The sequence below is a fragment of the Apis laboriosa genome, unplaced genomic scaffold, assembly GCF_014066325.1.
Source record: "Apis laboriosa isolate Shangri-la unplaced genomic scaffold, ASM1406632v1 scaffold14_cov150, whole genome shotgun sequence".
NCBI classification, from domain to species: Eukaryota; Metazoa; Arthropoda; class Insecta; order Hymenoptera; family Apidae; genus Apis; species Apis laboriosa.
Window position 1 is genome coordinate 962,564 of NW_025221798.1, and position 19,676 is coordinate 982,239.

Here is a 19,676-nt window from a genome sequence, read left to right on the forward strand (position 1 = left end):
AATTATTTCTTAGTTTCTGAGGAAATTGCTGAGTTTATTATTTTATATATTGTGAATATTTTTCACGTTTATGACCATCATTGATTCCATAAAGAAAAAATATGAATCATTTCTTTAAGATGGTAGTTGTTAATCAATACATATTTATTAATAACTTTTAAAAAACTACTTCGCTTTAATCTTAATATAAACTTCAGCATTTCCTTTTTAAGAATATTTATGCATTTTACAATTTTATATAAAAAACGATTTCATACGTTTATTGATTGACAAAGGGGAACTTGTATTTGTCTGCTTAAACCTAAGTAAATTAGACATGAGTTGCACGATTAAAATTTTGTTAAGTAAATATTGCTTAAATAATTCCATTGTATTATTCTTTGTTGTATTAATAATTAATTTTGTTTTATTATGCATTTTCAACATATTCGCTTATATGATTGAAATTGTATAGTTAATTGCGTATTTCTCCAGATGTTCGCGAAATAATGAAGTTAGAATTATAATGGAATCTAAATCAATTCAAAATTGAAAATATATTAGTAATCTTATATTCACAGTTTTTAGAAAAAATATATGTCATATTTATTGAATGTAATTTTAATATTATATGTTTTCAAATATTTTTTCTGATATACTCAATAAATGATATATGTGTGTATATATATATATATATATATATATATATATATATATATTATAATATATCAATGAAAATATTTTAATTTTTTATATTATAATTTTATTTATATGATATAATGTACAAACTTCATTTTTACGCGAACAATGGAATATTGTTTAGTTTTTAGAATTGGTGTAAGTGCAAAGAAAATTTAATGAACATTTATGAATGAAATTATATATTTTAGTAGATTATATTATTATCATTATTAATATTATTATTATACAAATAAATGTAAAAATTTTTAATTTTTCTGATTAAATATTTAATTTGGAGATCCCTTGTATATTATCTTTTTTTTTATATAGTAAATTTTAATAACAATATATCAAAGTAATTATAAAATTGCTTTAAAATTGCAAAAACTTAAATGCATTTGAAATTATGGTGAAGTTATGAATTAAATACTATAATTATTGCTTATGATAAATAATTTTTGTTTTATAAAGAGGAAAAAAATACAAACTAAAATATTTGTATATTGAAATTATATTTTAAAGAGAAGCTTCAGTTGAACAATTTATATGAGAATTCAGAACTGGAGGAAGAAAATATGACCGAACTTGACTATGTAATTGTGCTACCTCAGGATCTTCCCTTTCTAGAGTTCTAAGTAATTTTACAAATTGAACTGTACCTATAAATAAAAGCAATAATAAATTAATAATAAAAATTATATTCATTTTGAAATGAAAATATATTTATATTTTCTACCTTCTCTACTTTCTGAAAAACCATAGTTCTTAATAACATCCATTTCAATTTGAACAACAATTGGAAAAACAAATTGCATCATTTTCAGCATTTCATTTCCAGAATTTTCTTTAGCTTCTGTAAGTTTTTGAGTATTTTCTGGAGTATTCAATGCTGTCAGAATGTCGGTTAAAACAGCTGAAAGTCATCTTATTTATTATTTTTGAAAAAAATACTTAAAATATAAATGCTAAATTGTAAAATTTAAATACCTTTTGCAATTTCTGGAGTAAAAATAGGCAGACCAGTCATTGTAAAGAAGTTTCATATAATTGAAATATATAAGAATGTAAATAATCCAATTCCAAATATATCGATTCGGTTGAAAGAATAGGTTAAAATTTGTAAAATTTTTATAATATAAAATTGTACAAAAAATTGTTTTATTTTATAAATATGAATACATATTTATTTTTCTTTTATAATATTTTTCTTTTCATTTTTAAAACATATCGTATATAATTTGTTTGTCACTATTCTTAGAACATGCCAAAATATGTAAATAATGTACTTAATTCAATGATCCAACGAAGAGGGCGCTTATGATGAATTTATGTCACTTGTCAACTTATTATTCAATTTCATGACATGAATCTAAAAAATAGAAAGTCTGAAATTATAAAAGAAAGTATATATGTGTTAAAGTTTTTTTTTAGTTATTACACAATGGAAATTTATGTTATAAAGACGAAATATAGTTAATAGTTGTGAATTATAATATATTAATAAAATAAACAAAATTTCTAAACAATATATCTTAAAGAATACTTTCTATAACCTATTTAAGATAATAAGTTAATAATATACAAATAATTTGTAAACGAAAGACAATCTGTTATTGAAAAATATATTCATTGACTTTTAATAAGTTAGTATACTTACTAATATTAAAATATTAATAAAAAAAACGATTATTGGAATTAAAATATCATTCAACAAATATTTGAAAAGAACTCCGTAATGTGTTCTGTTCATGATGAAGCATTTTTGCAAATTTTACAAGAAGAAAAAAATATTACAAACTTTTTAGATGCATTTTTCGGATTTTTATATAGATGGTAAGTATACAATATACTATAATATAAACGTAAATATTATTTTTATAATATATAATTTATGATTATTGTAATTTAATTATAGTACAGATTTTTATGTTGAATCGGGACCAGATCAAAAATTTGGTTTTCCAACTGATACAGTAGAAAAACTTGTTTTATATAGTTTTCATAAATGGAAGAATATTTCTAAATCTTCTAATAGAATAGATCTTCAAAACAGTCAAGATATTATTTCTCAAAATAATGATAAAAATCAAGATGAATCAATGACAGTAGAAGAAGATTCCCTTATTCCACAAGTTGATCATGAAGTAGAAATTGAAACATATAAAGAAAGTCAAATAACAAATCAACTTGGTCATTTACTTGAAAAAGACAAGACATCTGATAGTTACAATGGTGCAGTGAGAGAAAATTATACTTGGTCACAAACTATTAATGATATAGATGTGTTAGTAAAACTACCTAATTGTATAAGAACAGCAAAAGATTTAAGAATTCATATTAATTCAAAAGATATTAAAATAGAAGCTAGAACATCAAGAGTTGAACAGAATCAGGAAATAGAGGAATGTCGTTATTTTGTATGGACTACAATTTTTAAAGGAGAATTATGCTTTAAAATTCGAAAAGATGAGTCAATGTGGAGTATAGTACCTGGACAACATATTAATGTAAATTAAGCTATTTTAAATATGTTTGTATAGAATATATATTATAATTTTATTTTATTCATAGATTCATCTTGAAAAAGCTTCTGAGAGATGGTGGGAAGCATTGATCATTGGTGAACCAAAAATTGATTTAACTAAAATAGATTGTTCAAGAAATTTGGATGAAATGGGATCAGAAGAACAAATGAAAGTTCAAGAATTGATGTGGAATCATCAACAAAAACTTCTTGGTAAACCAACTTCTGAACAGATTGTAAGCATATGAAAAGTTATTTAATTTATATTTACACAATAATAATCACTGAAATATAAAATATTTTTTGTGCAGAAAATGGAAAAAGTATTGAGAAAAGCATGGGATGCAAAAGGATCTCCCTTTGAAGGTACTGAATATGATCCTTCAATAGTAAATTTCAACTGATACACTTTTATTACGCATTTTTTATTTCATTAATTGTTATAAATTAATAAATAAAATTCTATATTAAGCTATGGAATTTTGTAGATATACAATCGTTTTTTATTTAATTGTAATTATATGTTAAATACTTTATTTTATAAATTAAAATTTGATTATTAATTGTTTATTTGTAATAAATATTTATTTAAAAAAAATGTATTCTTCAATAAATATATTCTAATATTATGAATATCTATGTGTACTTCATATTTTTAATAATGAAAATATAATTATATTATTACAATTTAAAAAAAGAAATCAAAATCTTTATTATTGAGGAGAGTAAAAAAATTCTTGGTATATATACAATTGATACCTAATATTTGCAATTTTATAAACTTAGATATATATATATATAAATGTTTTTCAAATTTGTTGTATTTTATTGTAATTTTATTTTTTTTAATTATATTTTATTTTTAATAGATATTATATACAATATTAATTAAATATAAATAATATTAAAATTATAAAAAAAATTAAAAATCAATATAATAAAAAAATTAATAGTGCAATATAAAGATTATTAAATGAAATAACAAGAAACAAATGATTCGCGGTTTGTTTCTAGAATGCAAAGAATTTCACACTTTTTCTTAGCGTTTGTATCAACTTTATCTTATAATATTATAGGATTGTTTGGTAAAAGAACAAGGAAGAAATGTTTTATGGAAGCACACAAATGGCTATAACGAAACTGTTCTCATTTTCTAGAATTCCTTCGATTTTCGTTTATCTATTTCAATATTCAAATCTATATTCGAAATATTTTTTATGATAACAAATATACATTTTTAATTATTATAATAAATTTAATATTTTTTACGCTTTTACTTAATAATCAATTTCTTTTTTCTACTCAAGCAAATTTTATTTGATATTTATTGTTTTATAAATATACAAAGAAATGCAGGCATTGAAATCTCCACAAAAACACTAAAAGAGAATCACATTTCACTTGTTCATTCAAAAAACGCGTTATAACATTAATTTCACAAAAGAGGAATTCATTTTTAGATCTACTTCAAATGCTATTTTATTATTTTGACAAATTAAGAGAAGAGTTATTTTTTAGCTCGAAAGGAAGATAGTTCAACAAAGGATGCAGCATATTGAGCACCGCTGAAGGTAAAACACAGGTAATATACCTGCCTGAGGCTACATCCATCCCCACTTGGAGTCCGGTTCTCTCTCCTTGGTCGGTTCTCAGCTTTTCTCCAAGCTGAGTCGAGCCGTTAGTGTCGTTGTCGTAGGAGAGAATGATAGTAATGTGTATCACGGAGTATCGGGCACCCTGAAGGACGTCGATCGTTGAGTATTGGTCCTCTTCTTCTTCCTCGTTTCCTCTTCATATATCGGGTTATCAAATTCGGTCATTGAATTGAAAGCTTTCTCATTTGGACCAATTCGTTCTGAATGGTTCGTGATCTGTTTCGTGATTCACTTTTTCACGGATGCTCGATAGTCTGGAGGGCGACAACGACTATTTGTTCCTCAATATCTATAGCTTGCAGTGGTGTCGTGTGAGGTGAATGTAACGCTTGAGCAGAGTGGAATTTAGAAAGAAAATCGACGAAAAATAGAAAAGGAAAAAAAGAAGAAGAAGAAGAGGTTACCAAAATGCCTTGTTCTGCGGTGACGCTGTCCCTCGCGACCATAACCGGTATCATTGCCACTGGCCTCTTGGCAATCGCCTTTTCTACAGACAACTGGCTCTACACCGAGGTTAAACGCGCCCAAATCCAGGTTTGTAAATCGAATTTATTTTTTTTACAAGTGTTTTTTTTACGACACAGTTGTGAAATCTTTCGGAAGAATTTAGGATGCCACGTTGTGCTTTTTCACATCTTCCATGTTTTTATTATATCTTTTATATTATATCTTCCAAATTCCATTATTTGTGGGATATTATAGATATCCCACAATCATATGTCGTTTTTACTTAATAATATATTTCTTATATTTTCTTTCCTAATTTCTTGATCGAAATATCTTTTCCCGTTGCGCGATTGCATTATGACCATTTTGATGCCTCATAGATGACTTTTATAAATCCGTATGTAGAATATGATTCTTGAACAATGAACGTTTGAAGAGCACGACGGTATTCTTCACGATATTTTCATAGAGGAAACACTATCATCATCGATTCTATCCCAGATATACCAATAAATACTTACGGTGAATTTTCATGAATTTCAAGATGGAACATCATTTTAAAAATTCGAATTTATAGCATCGAAAAGGATCAAATCAAAAATGCGCGCTATAATTCCTAATAATATAGAAACATTATTCTTGATCTTCATGATTCAATTAATAGTGCATTACATGGAAAAATTACGGTAAATATATTTAAATGTTCGTTTATTGTTTCATTATTTCGTTCTTTTAATTCCATTATAATTTTTCAACGAAAATATAAATTGCTATTCTGTATTGATAATCAAATTAATATGAATGTGATTTCTTGAAAATATTAAAACATTAAATAATAATCTGCAGTAAATCATTGAAATTATTTTTTCAAATGATATATATAAAATATACAATGAATGTTTGATTGATTTTTTAAAAAATAGTTTTCATCTTTATGACAGGAAGTAAAATCTCTCCGACTTCCGTCGTCCTTGTCACAGGTGAATGTTCGGGTCGAAGGTCAAGTTCATTCTCGAGGGCGTTGCGAGTGTCAGTTGAGTGGAAGATATTCTCATGAAGCTTTTATGAAATATTTTATAAGGAAGCCGTATTGCATTTATAGCAAACTATATCATTCTTCTGTGCTTCAATATGAACACATCACTTAAAATCTCGATATCCTGAAAAATATTACTATTTTACGTATTTTAAATTAAAAAAACGATTAATTTTTTGACAATAAAATTACAAGAAATTAAAAACAGACAAAAAAAAATAGAAAATAATTATTTTTTTAAATGTTTTGCGTTAAATATAGAAAGTATATATCTTCGGTTTTTTATAATCCATGAATTTTTAATAATTGCGTTACAAATACTAACATTTAAAATAAGATTTGTATAATTATTATTAAATTTGCCTGAGTCTCTCTTTTATTTCATTAAAAGGATTAATGAATTATTCCATGATAAATAATATAACAAAATATTTTCTAACATTCTTTTTTTTTTTATTTCGCTTTATTACATTTATGCGTGCAATAGTATCATAAGGAACATTTTACAAATCACTATTTTCATTTGTCACGTAACCACATCAAAACAAATGAGTTGTATAGTCTTCAATTTTCCATGACGTACATATAATGATTTAATCTCATGGAATTTCAACTGATGAGATTAAGTATTAATAGAAGATATGTCAAAGCAATACATATCATATTCATCGTCAATGATAAATCTCTTTATTCTATAAACTTTGTAAAATCTTCACTCATTATAAACAAAAACATACTTCTTGATTACTAGCTAACCTAAAATTCTAAAATCCAGTTACTAAACAGAACTTCTTCTCTAAATGTTCAAAAATATTTATTATAAAATTATTAGGTTTCCATATCGTGGTTAGACTATGATCGCTCAAACAATTTGATTTCGGCCAAACGTGTTTCTAGTTTGTGGTGTGTTTGGAATGATCGACATTCTGGGCCGCGCCCATTTTCAGCGCTTGTCGTCGACTCAACGAGTTTTGCGTTTAGTCGTACTAGAGAGCACGCACAGCAGCGCAATCGTATGCACTCTCCTTTATAGGAATCAACCGTGGATCGAGACGAGACGTTTTTCTCTTAAATGTAAGTACACTGCGATTTCGTTCGCACGCAGCTTTCTTCTGATTCTTTATTTGGTAAAGTTCAAAGAAAAACAACCCAATCGCCTCTGTGGAAAACTTTCTTGCTAATTCAACGAGGAACAAGAATTATATGTTAGAGTCTTATTAATAATTATTCTATCATTAATATTCTATCACTAATATTCATTTCTTTATTCTTTCTTTATTTTTGAAAGAACTGATCACTTGCATCCATTATATGTATCAAAATATATGATGTCATAATATGAAAATAAAGTTGACATATTCTATGCTTCCACTTAGAAAAATATCGCTTACATCAAATTATATTATCTTATAAAATAAAATAAAATAAAAATAAATAAAATAAAATAAATTTTCTACCAAGAACATTTTTTGGAATAAACAAATAATTTGAGAGAAAATTATGTTCAAAGATTCAGTGAGATAATATATATAATAACATATTAAAAGGGACTTCTATTGAAAGATTTCGATTAAGTCATATCAGAATTTTTTTTTTTTAAATTTAGATGGATTTTAAATTATTATTATTAAAAAATCTATATAAAAATTTATATACCTATTTTTTATTTATGGAAACATCTATTACAGAACATCTATTACAGAATATATAGAAGTATTTTTAATTTTATTATTAACTTTCTTTCATTAATTCATATTAATTAGATCATATTGATAGATTTTTATTTTGGGATAAATTAATGAAAGAAAGAAAAAATCGATTCAGTAGATCATTGCTTTATAAAATTTAAATTTAGTGGACCGTGAAGAAAATATTCACGGTCAAAAGACATCAATTGACACAAATATCCCCGATTTAGCACGGAGAGACAGTCGAAATGTACATATCATCTTTGGACGATGTCCAAGAAGAAAAACTCGTCGTGATCCATCATTATGACGCTGAGGATTTCTCAAATAGTCGATTCCATGGCGTTGCTTTTAATCCAAAGTCTCTGTTTAGATTCATAATTTGGTCTGATGTATAACGTTTTGATGTATCAAGTGTTTAATGTATTTTTAATTGCAGCAACCCAAATATAATATTAAATTTCTAAAACAAATATGTAATATAAAAAAACAAAATGTAACTATTTAAGCATTCTATGTTTTATTTTTACCTCTATTTGAGAACTTAAATAATTGTTAAATAAAAATAAGCAATTAAATTTTATGGCATCTTTTAATTGCAATATTGTTTTAAATAATAATTTTAATAATCAATCAATTAATAATAATTTTAATTATCTAGAAGATATATAGATGAAATTGTGAACATATAGATATTGAAGAAAATCTAAGAAAAGTAATATAGATTATATATCTTTGTATCTTTGTATCTTTGTATTTTTGAAAATCTTCTAAATTAAAATATATTATTTAGTACATTATATCCTTTATCTTTTATTATTATTTTTTTCTTAATAAATCTTATCAAAAGATATTAAATAAGTGAGATTTCAAATAAAAGTAAAATAAAAATTTCGTCCTTAATAATTTAAATTTATATTATATTTGTTTTAAATATCACATTAATTTTTTAAACTTTATATTATTTTATATTACTTTATAGAATTATATTAACGTTATTTTGTATATATATAAAATGTCATGTTCTTGTTGTATAAATATATATCTTTCATTATTGGTATTACATTGTAATGTGTTAAATGAAAAATAAGATTTCAAAAAAATAATATATAGAAATTTTTTCATGAGTTTTAAGAATTTATTACAAAAATTATGTTAAAACAAAATATTTGAAAAATAGAAAATAACATTTAATCATTTATATATATTATTCACTACATGTATATATATATATATATATATATATATATATCAAAAATAGTTTCTCTACTAAAATTTTATATCAATTAAAATTACGTTAAAATAAACTATTTGAAAATAAATTTAAGAAAATAATTAATTATTTTTTAAATGTCCATTTACTAGGCTTACTTATAAATCCATTATATATATTGATCTCTTGTATTGTTGCGATTTCCACACGGTAAAATCAGTAGTGTAGTCGATAGAGAGGCATATGACGTACCGAGCTCTGTTATTTTCACCAACGTTCCGAGCGCGTTTACCTTGGTGAACGCAGCCGGTGAGCACGCATTAGAATAAAAATGTCGGTTTGCTCTCCCCCATCACTCCCGAGCAGAGGATCCGTACATACAGTTATGCTATTTGTACCATCTCCACTCGTATAGTATAAAAAATGATTACAGCTTTCTGATCGTGCAATATCAGATGAGAATAATGCATAATTTCCACAATCAACAAATTATACCGCCATATGGAATGCTTCTTTTCCCCAGAACTTATTTGGCATAGGAATCCCGTTGACCTTTGTGCTCATTTCCCTTTCTCGATACCTGTATACTTCTTTCATCAGTTAATCCTTAGTTGAGACCGATTTGGTAAGACTTAACATGGTTGTTTGATGAAATTGAGCTTTGAAAATAAGAAAGATACTGTCTTTTCTTCTGTTTATGATATTGTGAAACGAGAAAGCAAATTAATGTTGAATATAGAGAAATAGATATTGATTGGTGATTGCTTTAAAAAATGAATTAATGTTTGTTGCATATATTTATTTCAAATATTTTAAATTTTAAATGATTAAAACAAAAAAATAACTTCATTTTTTATATTTTTATATTTTTTGTTATTAAAAATGTAATTTTCCATTTAATTTTCATTAAAATGTTTGTTAGGAATAATAATTATAGTAGTTTTGCAACTTACAATATAGCAAAAAAATTAGTTTTACAAATACTGATAGAAATGAAAATCAAAAAGAAAACATTAATTATAATGATTGATTTTCAGTTCATTGACAAATTATAAAAATTAATATTCAAAATTATAAAATTTAAAAATGTAATTTTATAATGAATTAAAATTAAATAATTTGATATTAAATGATTTAAATGATATACTGAAATAAATAATTTGAACATAGTATTATTTTTATTACTACTACAGTACTATTATTACTTCTAAATATTATTATACTTAATTATATATTATACTATATTGTATAATATTATTATAATATTTATAATAAATTTATTTTTTAGTTTTTTTTTTTTTTTTTACTTTAACACAAAAGATAGATTTAATTGTATTTATATAGATTTAAATTGTATTTATTGAAAGAGAAAGAAAAATATAAGTTTCATATACTTCTGTAAAAGTTTACTATATTAGTTCATTATAAATTTATAATAAAAAACATACTTGATATTTAATTACTTTTTGTTTTATACAAATAATTAAAAAATAGTATTGTTTCTTTTGTGAACAGAAAATGATTGAGTTCAAAGATTAATTTCTGGTAATATTTTGCAGAAGATGTGTTTATTTTTTTTATATCGGTTCTGTTATCGACTTGTTTTAACCGGAAACCATTGTATATAATACTTGCACGTGTTACATAGAAAACAGATCATACTTGTTTTCATTTCTGAAACAAAGCCAACTAAGTACGTGACTCTCTATAACATATTATGTACATTAAATTTAATATACATTTTATATCTTTTGAAATCAATTAAGTTAAGATTAAGATTAATGTCGAATCCTTTATTTTAAAATTATTATTTGAATTATATAATAGAACACGCAAAGCGAGAGAAGAAATAATACAATAATGTAGAAACTAAAATTTGTGAATAAAATTAAAAGAAAATATTCAAGATATTAAGATATCAAAATTGCCAGGAAATATAAACATCTGAAATAAAACAAAGGAATAGCACAGAATTCACACGTCTGAGTTTAAAAACCTTGAATCATGAGAATAAACCTTGTTTTTCGATGGTCTAGTATTCATCAACATTCATATGCCACAGTCACACTTCAGAGCATTGAATAATGTTTGAAACTTCTGCGACCAAGTCGTGATCGTAGCGTGACTAGACCGCTAGTGTAACTCGAACTTAATCGAACATCATGCTTATAAGTCTCTACTTTGGCTTATTGAGAATTGTTTCTTAGTTCTCATTTCTTCTTTTTTTCTTTCTCTTCAAAAAATTATTTAAATCGTTTATCTATAAATATTAATTCGTGATTAATCGTTAAATCATAAATGCATTTATTCTTTATTATTCAATCATTGATTTCTTAGTTGATTTCTTACTTAATATACACCTCATTGTGACACGAATTTTATTCTTACGAAATTATCTGACCTCAGCAAAAAAGAAAAAGCATATTGATGTTCTTCAATTCTTATGAAATCAGTGTTTCAATGATGCAATCAATTTAAAATCATTTGTTGAATTTGTTAATGCAGTATACATTAACCGATTATTTCATTTGATTTATTAAGATCTATAAATTAATAATTAATGAATTAATGTATACCAATAAAACATTCAAAAATAATCTAATATAATGTAAAATAAAATAAAATTAAAGATACTATTTCTAATAAAAAATACTATTTCTAATAAAAAAGGCAAAAAGAATCGAAATCATTAAAAATCTTGAATGAAATTTGGATTATTAAAAAAAATTTGGATATATCTTGTATATTTTCATATAAAAGATGAAAAAAAATAAAAAAGTTATTTTCAATGATTCTGAAGTCAGTTTCAGAAGAAAGTTTCAAAAAGTTTTCTTTAAAACTGAATAAAGTTCAATATAAAACTAAAAGTTTGAAAGTTTCATATATATATATATCTGCATTTTAAACTAGCGATCATTTAATATTTAAACGATCATACATTACAAGAATACCAGAGCTATTACGGGAACGATCGGAATGTCGTTTTCAACAATAAACCTTCACTTCTCTACGACGTACTTTCATTGTTGCGCAAACTGCTTATCCCTACTGATTGTTCAAACAAGATACTATAGGAACGAAAAATATAAGAAGATTTACTCGAGATTCTATCCTGAAATCTCTTATTTATTTTTTACTTTACTTTTATATTATTCATTAAAATTCTTCTCCGAATATTCAAATTCAAATTATATTATTCTATATTTTTATGAAATAAAATTATTCATAATAAAATTTCATTAATCGATGAAAATTGAATATTTTAATTTAATATGTTTTTTTAATATATCATTTTTAGTATATCTTTTTCATTATAACATAACTTCTTTTATATCTTAATTTTTGAATTAAATATAAATGTCCTATGATTTTTCAATAGATTTTTCAATAGATATTGCTTATACTTTGACCATTTTAACCTAACATTTGACGAATATTTAAACATAAATTGTATTTTCAACCTCAAAGTATAACTAAATCAAATCGCAAATTTTATAAATAACATCCATATATATAAATGTTTTTTGTATTCAGTTCCACTTCTGAATAGTAAGAATAAGAAAAAATGTAAGCAATATTTTTATTCACGATCAATTTTAAAACTTTCAATGAACAATTAGGAAATTTACACCTATCAAAGTGTCCTCTTGTTTAATCTTCACTTTGCTTTTATTGCACAGTATAACCTATTAAATAATCTTTCGAATGATTATTAAAAATATATAGATATCATCTATATATTTTTTACCAAAAAGTAATTCAGTGCATGGGCTAATGTTTATAAAATCAATACATCATTATTTGAAGATGATACGGCACATTTCCGGTTTATAAATACGACAACCGTGAGAATTCGGGCTATGTTATGTTATATACAGTCGAGCTTCATTGGGTAATCGAAAATCGCGAGCAATGGAAAGAATTTCATAATCACTTGCTGAATTCACATTTCGTGAAGTGAATTCATTTATTCTGAAAAATTTTCTGTTTTATTGTTGAATATTTCTTTTAAAAATTATTTCGTTGATTCATCAATAAAATTTTTTATTTATTAGATTGAAAAACAAAGAAATTAATAGCAAAATAACGTAACAAAATAACCTCTTATTGAATTTTAATAAAATCCACACAATTTTATAATTTAATTAAATATATATAATTTTATAATAATATATTTATAATTTTATAAATTTTTTGATAATATATTTATAATATATTTATTATATAATTTTTAATAATATATTTATCAATATCACAACAAATTGCAATGAATATTCTTTTAAATTACAGATACTTTTTTGAAAAAGACAAAGACAAAAATTGATATGAAAGTTGTTTAAATTTAAATTTTTCAATTATAAATGAAAGAAATTTTAAAATTAAATACTTATATTAGAGAAGATATAGGTTATGAAACATTGAAAAATATTTTCGCTTGTAAATTATATAATTGACATAGCTAAGCTTTCACAAATTAAATGACAAAGTCAACTGTCAATGTCTATTGCCTTCAGAACTAATAATGATTGTACTCATCGAGGTGAATCAAGAAATAGGTTAACGATAGAAAAATTCTTTATTCGTTGCACAAGTATTTACGATTGCAACTTGCATAATTTGTCCGAGTGCATGTGTTTATTATGTCGATGAGTGAACAGTGGAATAGTGGTCATAAAGTATAATTGAGGTTCCATTGAAGAAATTATGACATAACCGGAAGATCGATTCAGGGTGCAAGTTACAAAGGAAACGATAATACAAACGATGCGTCCTTGCACTCGACATATACGATGCATTATATTACCATTTGATTGACCTTCTTTTTTTTTTATCCCTATATTAATATATACATACTTTGATAAAAAATTGAAATGTTTTATAAAATATTAATTCTTTAACAGTGTAAACGTTTAAATAAAATTTAAATAAAATTGAAATTGAATAAGCAATATAGAAAATAATTATAGTTTTATTATCAAAATTTTTGGAACTTCTGACATCTTACAAAATAGATATATGAATAAATTTCCTCTATATTTTTTTAGCATTTTATAATTAACAAATTTGCATTATACATAATAACATTTAAAATATGAAATTTATAAAGAGTTTTTTTGAATCTCTTGTGGAATATACTGTCAATAATTTGTTTTCAATTTTTTAATTATTCATAAGAAAAAATAATTAGTGTTGAGAGTGAACGATATGAGATCACGAAGAAATTAAAATTTCATAGGAAAATTAGTAAATTACAGATGTTTCCGGTTACGTGATTTTCAACGCACATAACAGGTGATTACGCGAAAGGAATGCTAAAAACTGCTGAGAAATTACATCCCTTACGTTCTGCTGTCAGTGCACGGAATTATATTGCTTGAAATAACGGAATCTTTCGTTTTATGTTCCGAATGCTCAACTGGATGAATTGTTCGAAACTCGAGGGAAACTGTAAGAACTGAGATAACTGAGATAAATATATAAACCTAAAATCACTTGAATTGTAAATTTTTCATAAAATCATATTTCTTTCATATCATATCAGTATAAAATTAAAATATTTGAAATTTTTTATTTTAAAATAAGTTTAGTTTAAAGTTATATATAGATCTATAGTTTTTTAATTTATAAGACAAATTATATAATTGATATTATATTTATTAATATAAAATAATTACATATATTTTTAATAAGTATATTATATATTAATATATAATGTAAAATTAAAAAAATTTAAATTCCTTTATCCCTAATCTATCCATTTATTTTGTCTATCTATTACAATTTATTCATTATTGTAACCTAATCTTCATCATTTAAAATTTAATTTCAAATTTTTTGCAGATTATTATCATTAATAAAATGTAACATCGATTAATTAATCGAATTAAGGGATGCAGATGGAATTTTTAAATGAAAAGTTGCGTAATAGGAACAAATTATATTTATTTACGTAGTAGAAACTTAATTGCTGATTCATTATATAATAAAAAATTGAAAAGTTATAAGTTATAATAAAAAGTTGAAAAATTAGAAAAAAAATTATTTATTTACAAAACTGAAATGTTATTTAAAAATGCATTTCCTCGATGAACCACGATACGATTTTTTATTAATTCACCGTGATAAAAGCATGCATTAAATCTGTAAAAAAAAAAAGAATATTGTACTCATTTTTGCTTTTGAAATATATATCTTAAGTTAAAAGAAATTAAATTTTGGAACATTTATTTTCTAGTAATTTTGTTAATTCGTTAATAAAAAATAATTGTAAAATATCTTTGATATTTATATATATAAAATAAAATATCAATCCATGTCAAAAAGATATATATATAATAATAGAACTCGTTAATGCGATATAAATAATTAAGCTAATAATGCCTTCGATATAATCGTGGAACTCTATTATGTATCATTTATGTTTCTTTTTTTATTAATTTGAACAAAGATACATTTTTTTTATCGTTAGGAACAAAACATTTATTGATTTATCGAGATCGTATCTGAAATGATTTTTATTAGAAAATTTCCATCAACCATTGCCATCCTACGCGTTAACGCGAAGAGGTTATGTCGCCTACGCTAGTGTCACTAGCATATTTCGCACTTTATCATTTGCAAGGTTGTTGTAACGTTGGCGAACGCCATGAATACTTGTCACTTTAACTGCGACACTGGTATATAAGTTGCTTCACAATTATACAATTAAACTTAATATGTTGCATTTCCGGTTGCCAATGCGTTACATTGAACTAACATTGCAAAATTGCAAAACCATATTGAAAAAGCAAAATTTGAATTATTCTCGAAAAATAAAAACTGAACGTTATTCAATTTTAATAACAATTAATTTTAATAAAACTGAATAATAATTTTAGTTTTTTTTATTTGAAAATATTTTAAGTTTTTCTTTTAAGATTTATCAAATTTTATATTTCTAGAAAAATTTTTATTTATAGATCGTAATATTTTGCAATAATAATATTAAATTTCACTAAAATTTGTTGGATTAAATTTACACAACTTAATTTTTTTTTTAATTATTCAGTAATTAATAGATCATAGAATTTAAATTCGATAGATCTCCTAAAAAGAAGGAAAGAAAATAAATATGACGAAACGACATAAATTTAAAAAAATGCTGTAAGAAAAAATATGATTATACAATAAAGAAAATTTTACTTATATAAAAATAGTAGTAACTGAATTGTTGAGATTTTTATGAAAAAATAAATGATTTAAATTGGATTAATTTTTGTTAAATTATATCTTTTCTGATATAATTAATTATATTAATTTATTATTGATATTATATTATGATATTACATATTGATATTACAAGAATATATAAAATATATATAGAAGTATAATAGAAATAAAATCACTTATTAAAATTAACATGTATTTAAAACGTTTTTCATCGCTATATCATGTAATATACATATTTATTACTTATGCTGAAATGCTGACATTACTATTTTATTAAAACATTATTTATAATTAAAACTTGTTAGTAATCAATTATTATAAATAGATAGATATCGATAATATTCATTTGTTACTTCTAAGTGATAAATAAATTTTTCTAATAATTGATTCTTCAGATATTTATGTTTATATTATATAGTTAACTTTACTATAGATATAGAACTTCATTGAAATCGATAAGAAACTTTTGATATATTCCTCGTAAAAGATTCATGTATGCAGCCTAGACCTCAATCTTTATTTCACTTTCTACGCACAAAGACTAATTACCATAAACAATCAGTCAAGTCTCTCTAATCAATCATGCCTGCAAACTTCTCTATTCTTTACAATCTCCATTGTCACGAAATATCCTTAATTCTCTGTACCTTCTCCCAAAAAGAAAAGTAAAATCATAGCTAATTAACACTTTCATCGCGATACTAAATTTCTCTACAAAAAAAGAAAAAAAAAAAGAAAAAAAGAGTACACTCTATTTAATTGCCGCGGGATAGTCAGAGTGGGGATTCAGAACTTGAACGGTTTATAATACACGACAATTGGCTCATGGTGAGGTTAGAAATTATCGTATCGTCTAACGCCTAGCGGATTCCCATTGAACGATGGGCTCGCGTTTTCCTTTCTATGTCAAAGAAATCGCTGAGGCTCGACGATGTTCCCGCGCTCGAGGCGAACGGCAGTGGCGAAACAACGATGTGAAAGCAGATTGGAACGACCTGGACAGGCCTCGATGGGCCTCCAGACTCTTTCTTTTTCTTTTTCACGCACGTGACAAACGATTAAAGACCGTGCGTCCGTTATACGTTCCGTTGATTCACGTGTACCTTACACGCATGTACGATTCTTTGTCTCTTTTTATGAACTATTAGATGAAGTAAGCATGTTTCACCTGCTGATTATTACGGAAACTTGGATCATTACCTACTATTCAAAAATTTTCAGTGAGAGAATTCTTGGATTCTTAAAAATAATATATATATCAATAAATTGTATATAATTCTAATTCAAATGTTTTAAAAAATCTAATCTAATCTAAACCTAAATCTAATCTAGATATTGTTGTTAAATTTTAGAGCAAATAATTTTAATTACTAGTTTATTGATTCCATAAAAAAATATTATTTTCATTATTAATTCATTCTTAATTTCTATATTATGAAATTTCTATAATTCTATAATATTATTTCTATAAATTGATCTTAATAAGGACCAATAAAAACATTTATTATAAACAATAATTTATATATCAATAGATAACATATTAAGATAATTAAGTTAATTCATTTTTTAAAAAAAATAAAAATAAATAAACATTTGTGATAATTAGAATATTTTTTGTCTTCAAAGAATTTGCATCCAATTTCCCAATACTATTTTAATTTCATATCCATATTAATTATTATATATATATATATATATATATATATATATATATGATATTATATAATTAATTATATAAAATGATTCGCAATCATATCCTTCTTCTTTCGAGAAAATATATGAAAATTACATAAAAATATATCTGAACAATTGATTGATATAATTGATACCAAATATCAAAATACAAAATCATAAATAATATATTTGTGCAGCTATCTAGTATATATATATATTTCTTTCAGAACAAATGTTAATTGAAGGAGATAACTTACTTATCGACTGATCTATACAAAGTTTTTGGTTTTCTTCAAAATTAGTTTTATCCGCGACTGATTTTTTTCTTCTTTCGTAGTGTTTTTATTATGTCATGATAAAATAATTTATAAAACAGTAAATCGAATTTGATAATTTTGTATAATATCAATTTGTGAAAAACATAGTAAACATCAAATTTATCAAGCAATCTATTTAAGTGAATATAAAATTGAGCACAAAAAAGAAAGTAATATAATTCGTTATTGATAAACAGATTGTGCCATTTTCTAATTATTTAAAATTCAATTTCTATATAATTATATCTATATATATATATATCACAAGAAAGAATTCATAATCAGATGTATAAGAATCAGTTTAACAAATATATAAAGAAAAAAACATCATGAAACCAAATTTATGAGAATTTAAAAAAAAAAGATAGAAAGAAAATTTCGAATGAAAATACATTTATCGTGCATTTCATAGAAAAGTTGTTACGTAAAATTTGGGTATTTCCAAGGTTAGAAAGACCTCGCAACTCGGGAATCGAGAATATTTAAAATTTGATTATTGATTTATGATGGAATAGTATTATGGGTTGCGAAATTTCTATTTTGAGAATCACAACTTCATTGCGGTTTCTAGAAACGATTAAGAATCTAAATTCTCGATAATCGCAATTTCTTGTAATTACTTTGAATCACGAGCAGGAAATATTATTTTCAGGAAAAATTAATTTCTGAATTTGGACAAGATAAATTTCGTTTTGATGATATTAATAATTATATTAATCTTATCTTTTATTTTGGTTTAAAATCATTCAATCATTATATTCATTCATATAATTTAGAGTTTAATTGTTAAATAAAATAAAAAATAATTATTAATAAATAAAAAATGAAGTTGAAAATATTTTTTCAATTTTCTTAATCTCTTAAATTTTTAGATACTTCTAATTTTTTGTAATAAAATCAAAAGTTTATACTAATAATAAACAAAACAAGAAGAATTAAAATAGTATTAAAATAATAAAGAATTAAAATAGAATTAAAATAATATAGATCGAATAATAAAATCGAATAAATTAATAATAAGATATTAAATAATAAATTTTGATAGAAATAAATCATTAATGATAAATAAATAAAAATTTTTCTATAAAATCAGTAAATTGACTTAATTTTTGTTGAAAAATCACAATAAAAGAAATACAATAAATACAATAATACAAAAAAATTCAGATGATTGAATATATTGTAATCACTATCAATTTAGAATTGTTGTTTTAATATATCTAAAAAGATTTCAAATAGAAAATAATCTTAAT

At 23.7% G+C, this 19,676-nt stretch overlaps 3 protein-coding genes across 4 annotated transcripts in view; 2 read left to right on the forward strand and 1 right to left on the reverse strand.

Moving 5' to 3' along the window:
• Nucleotides 1–1,153: 1,153 nt before the first annotated feature.
• On the reverse strand, nucleotides 1,154–4,912 carry LOC122710590 (protein C10). Its single transcript, XM_043928521.1, has 4 exons — nucleotides 4,776–4,912; nucleotides 1,648–2,029; nucleotides 1,397–1,573; nucleotides 1,154–1,319 (listed from the first exon to the last, which is right to left on the reverse strand). The coding sequence occupies exons 2-4, from the start codon at nucleotides 1,685–1,687 to the stop codon at nucleotides 1,177–1,179; spliced, it is 360 nt and encodes a 119-aa protein (XP_043784456.1). The 5' UTR covers nucleotides 1,688–2,029; nucleotides 4,776–4,912; the 3' UTR covers nucleotides 1,154–1,176.
• LOC122710588 (nudC domain-containing protein 3) lies at nucleotides 2,193–3,652 on the forward strand. The gene is made up of 4 exons (XM_043928518.1): nucleotides 2,193–2,493; nucleotides 2,576–3,167; nucleotides 3,232–3,420; nucleotides 3,496–3,652. The coding sequence occupies exons 1-4, from the start codon at nucleotides 2,396–2,398 to the stop codon at nucleotides 3,586–3,588; spliced, it is 972 nt and encodes a 323-aa protein (XP_043784453.1). The 5' UTR covers nucleotides 2,193–2,395; the 3' UTR covers nucleotides 3,589–3,652.
• Nucleotides 4,913–5,240: 328 nt separating the features above from the next.
• Nucleotides 5,241–19,676, forward strand: part of LOC122710589 — a 33,627-nt gene continuing 19,191 nt past the window's right edge. For both annotated transcript variants that reach the window (XM_043928520.1, XM_043928519.1), the window contains exon 1: nucleotides 5,241–5,373. In XM_043928520.1, the coding sequence (XP_043784455.1) occupies nucleotides 5,248–5,373 (126 nt within the window). In that variant the 5' untranslated portion in view covers nucleotides 5,241–5,247. The remainder of the gene's footprint in view (nucleotides 5,374–19,676) is intronic.

What these genes read in the sequence shown, in the direction of transcription:
- LOC122710590 (XM_043928521.1), bottom strand. Translation starts at nt 1,687, where the DNA reads ATGACTGGTCTGCCTATTTTTACTCCAGAAATTGCAAAAG. An exon ending in TACTCCAGAAATTGCAAAAG is followed by an intron (nt 1,574 to 1,647) that starts GTATTTAAATTT and finishes GATGACTTTCAG; the next exon opens with CTGTTTTAACCGACATTCTG. An exon ending in TTTTTCAGAAAGTAGAGAAG is followed by an intron (nt 1,320 to 1,396) that starts GTAGAAAATATA and finishes TTTTATTTATAG; the next exon opens with GTACAGTTCAATTTGTAAAA.
- LOC122710588 (XM_043928518.1), top strand. Translation starts at nt 2,396, where the DNA reads ATGTGTTCTGTTCATGATGAAGCATTTTTGCAAATTTTACAAGAAGAA. An exon ending in TTCGGATTTTTATATAGATG is followed by an intron (nt 2,494 to 2,575) that starts GTAAGTATACAA and finishes ATTTAATTATAG; the next exon opens with TACAGATTTTTATGTTGAAT. An exon ending in TACCTGGACAACATATTAAT is followed by an intron (nt 3,168 to 3,231) that starts GTAAATTAAGCT and finishes TTTTATTCATAG; the next exon opens with ATTCATCTTGAAAAAGCTTC.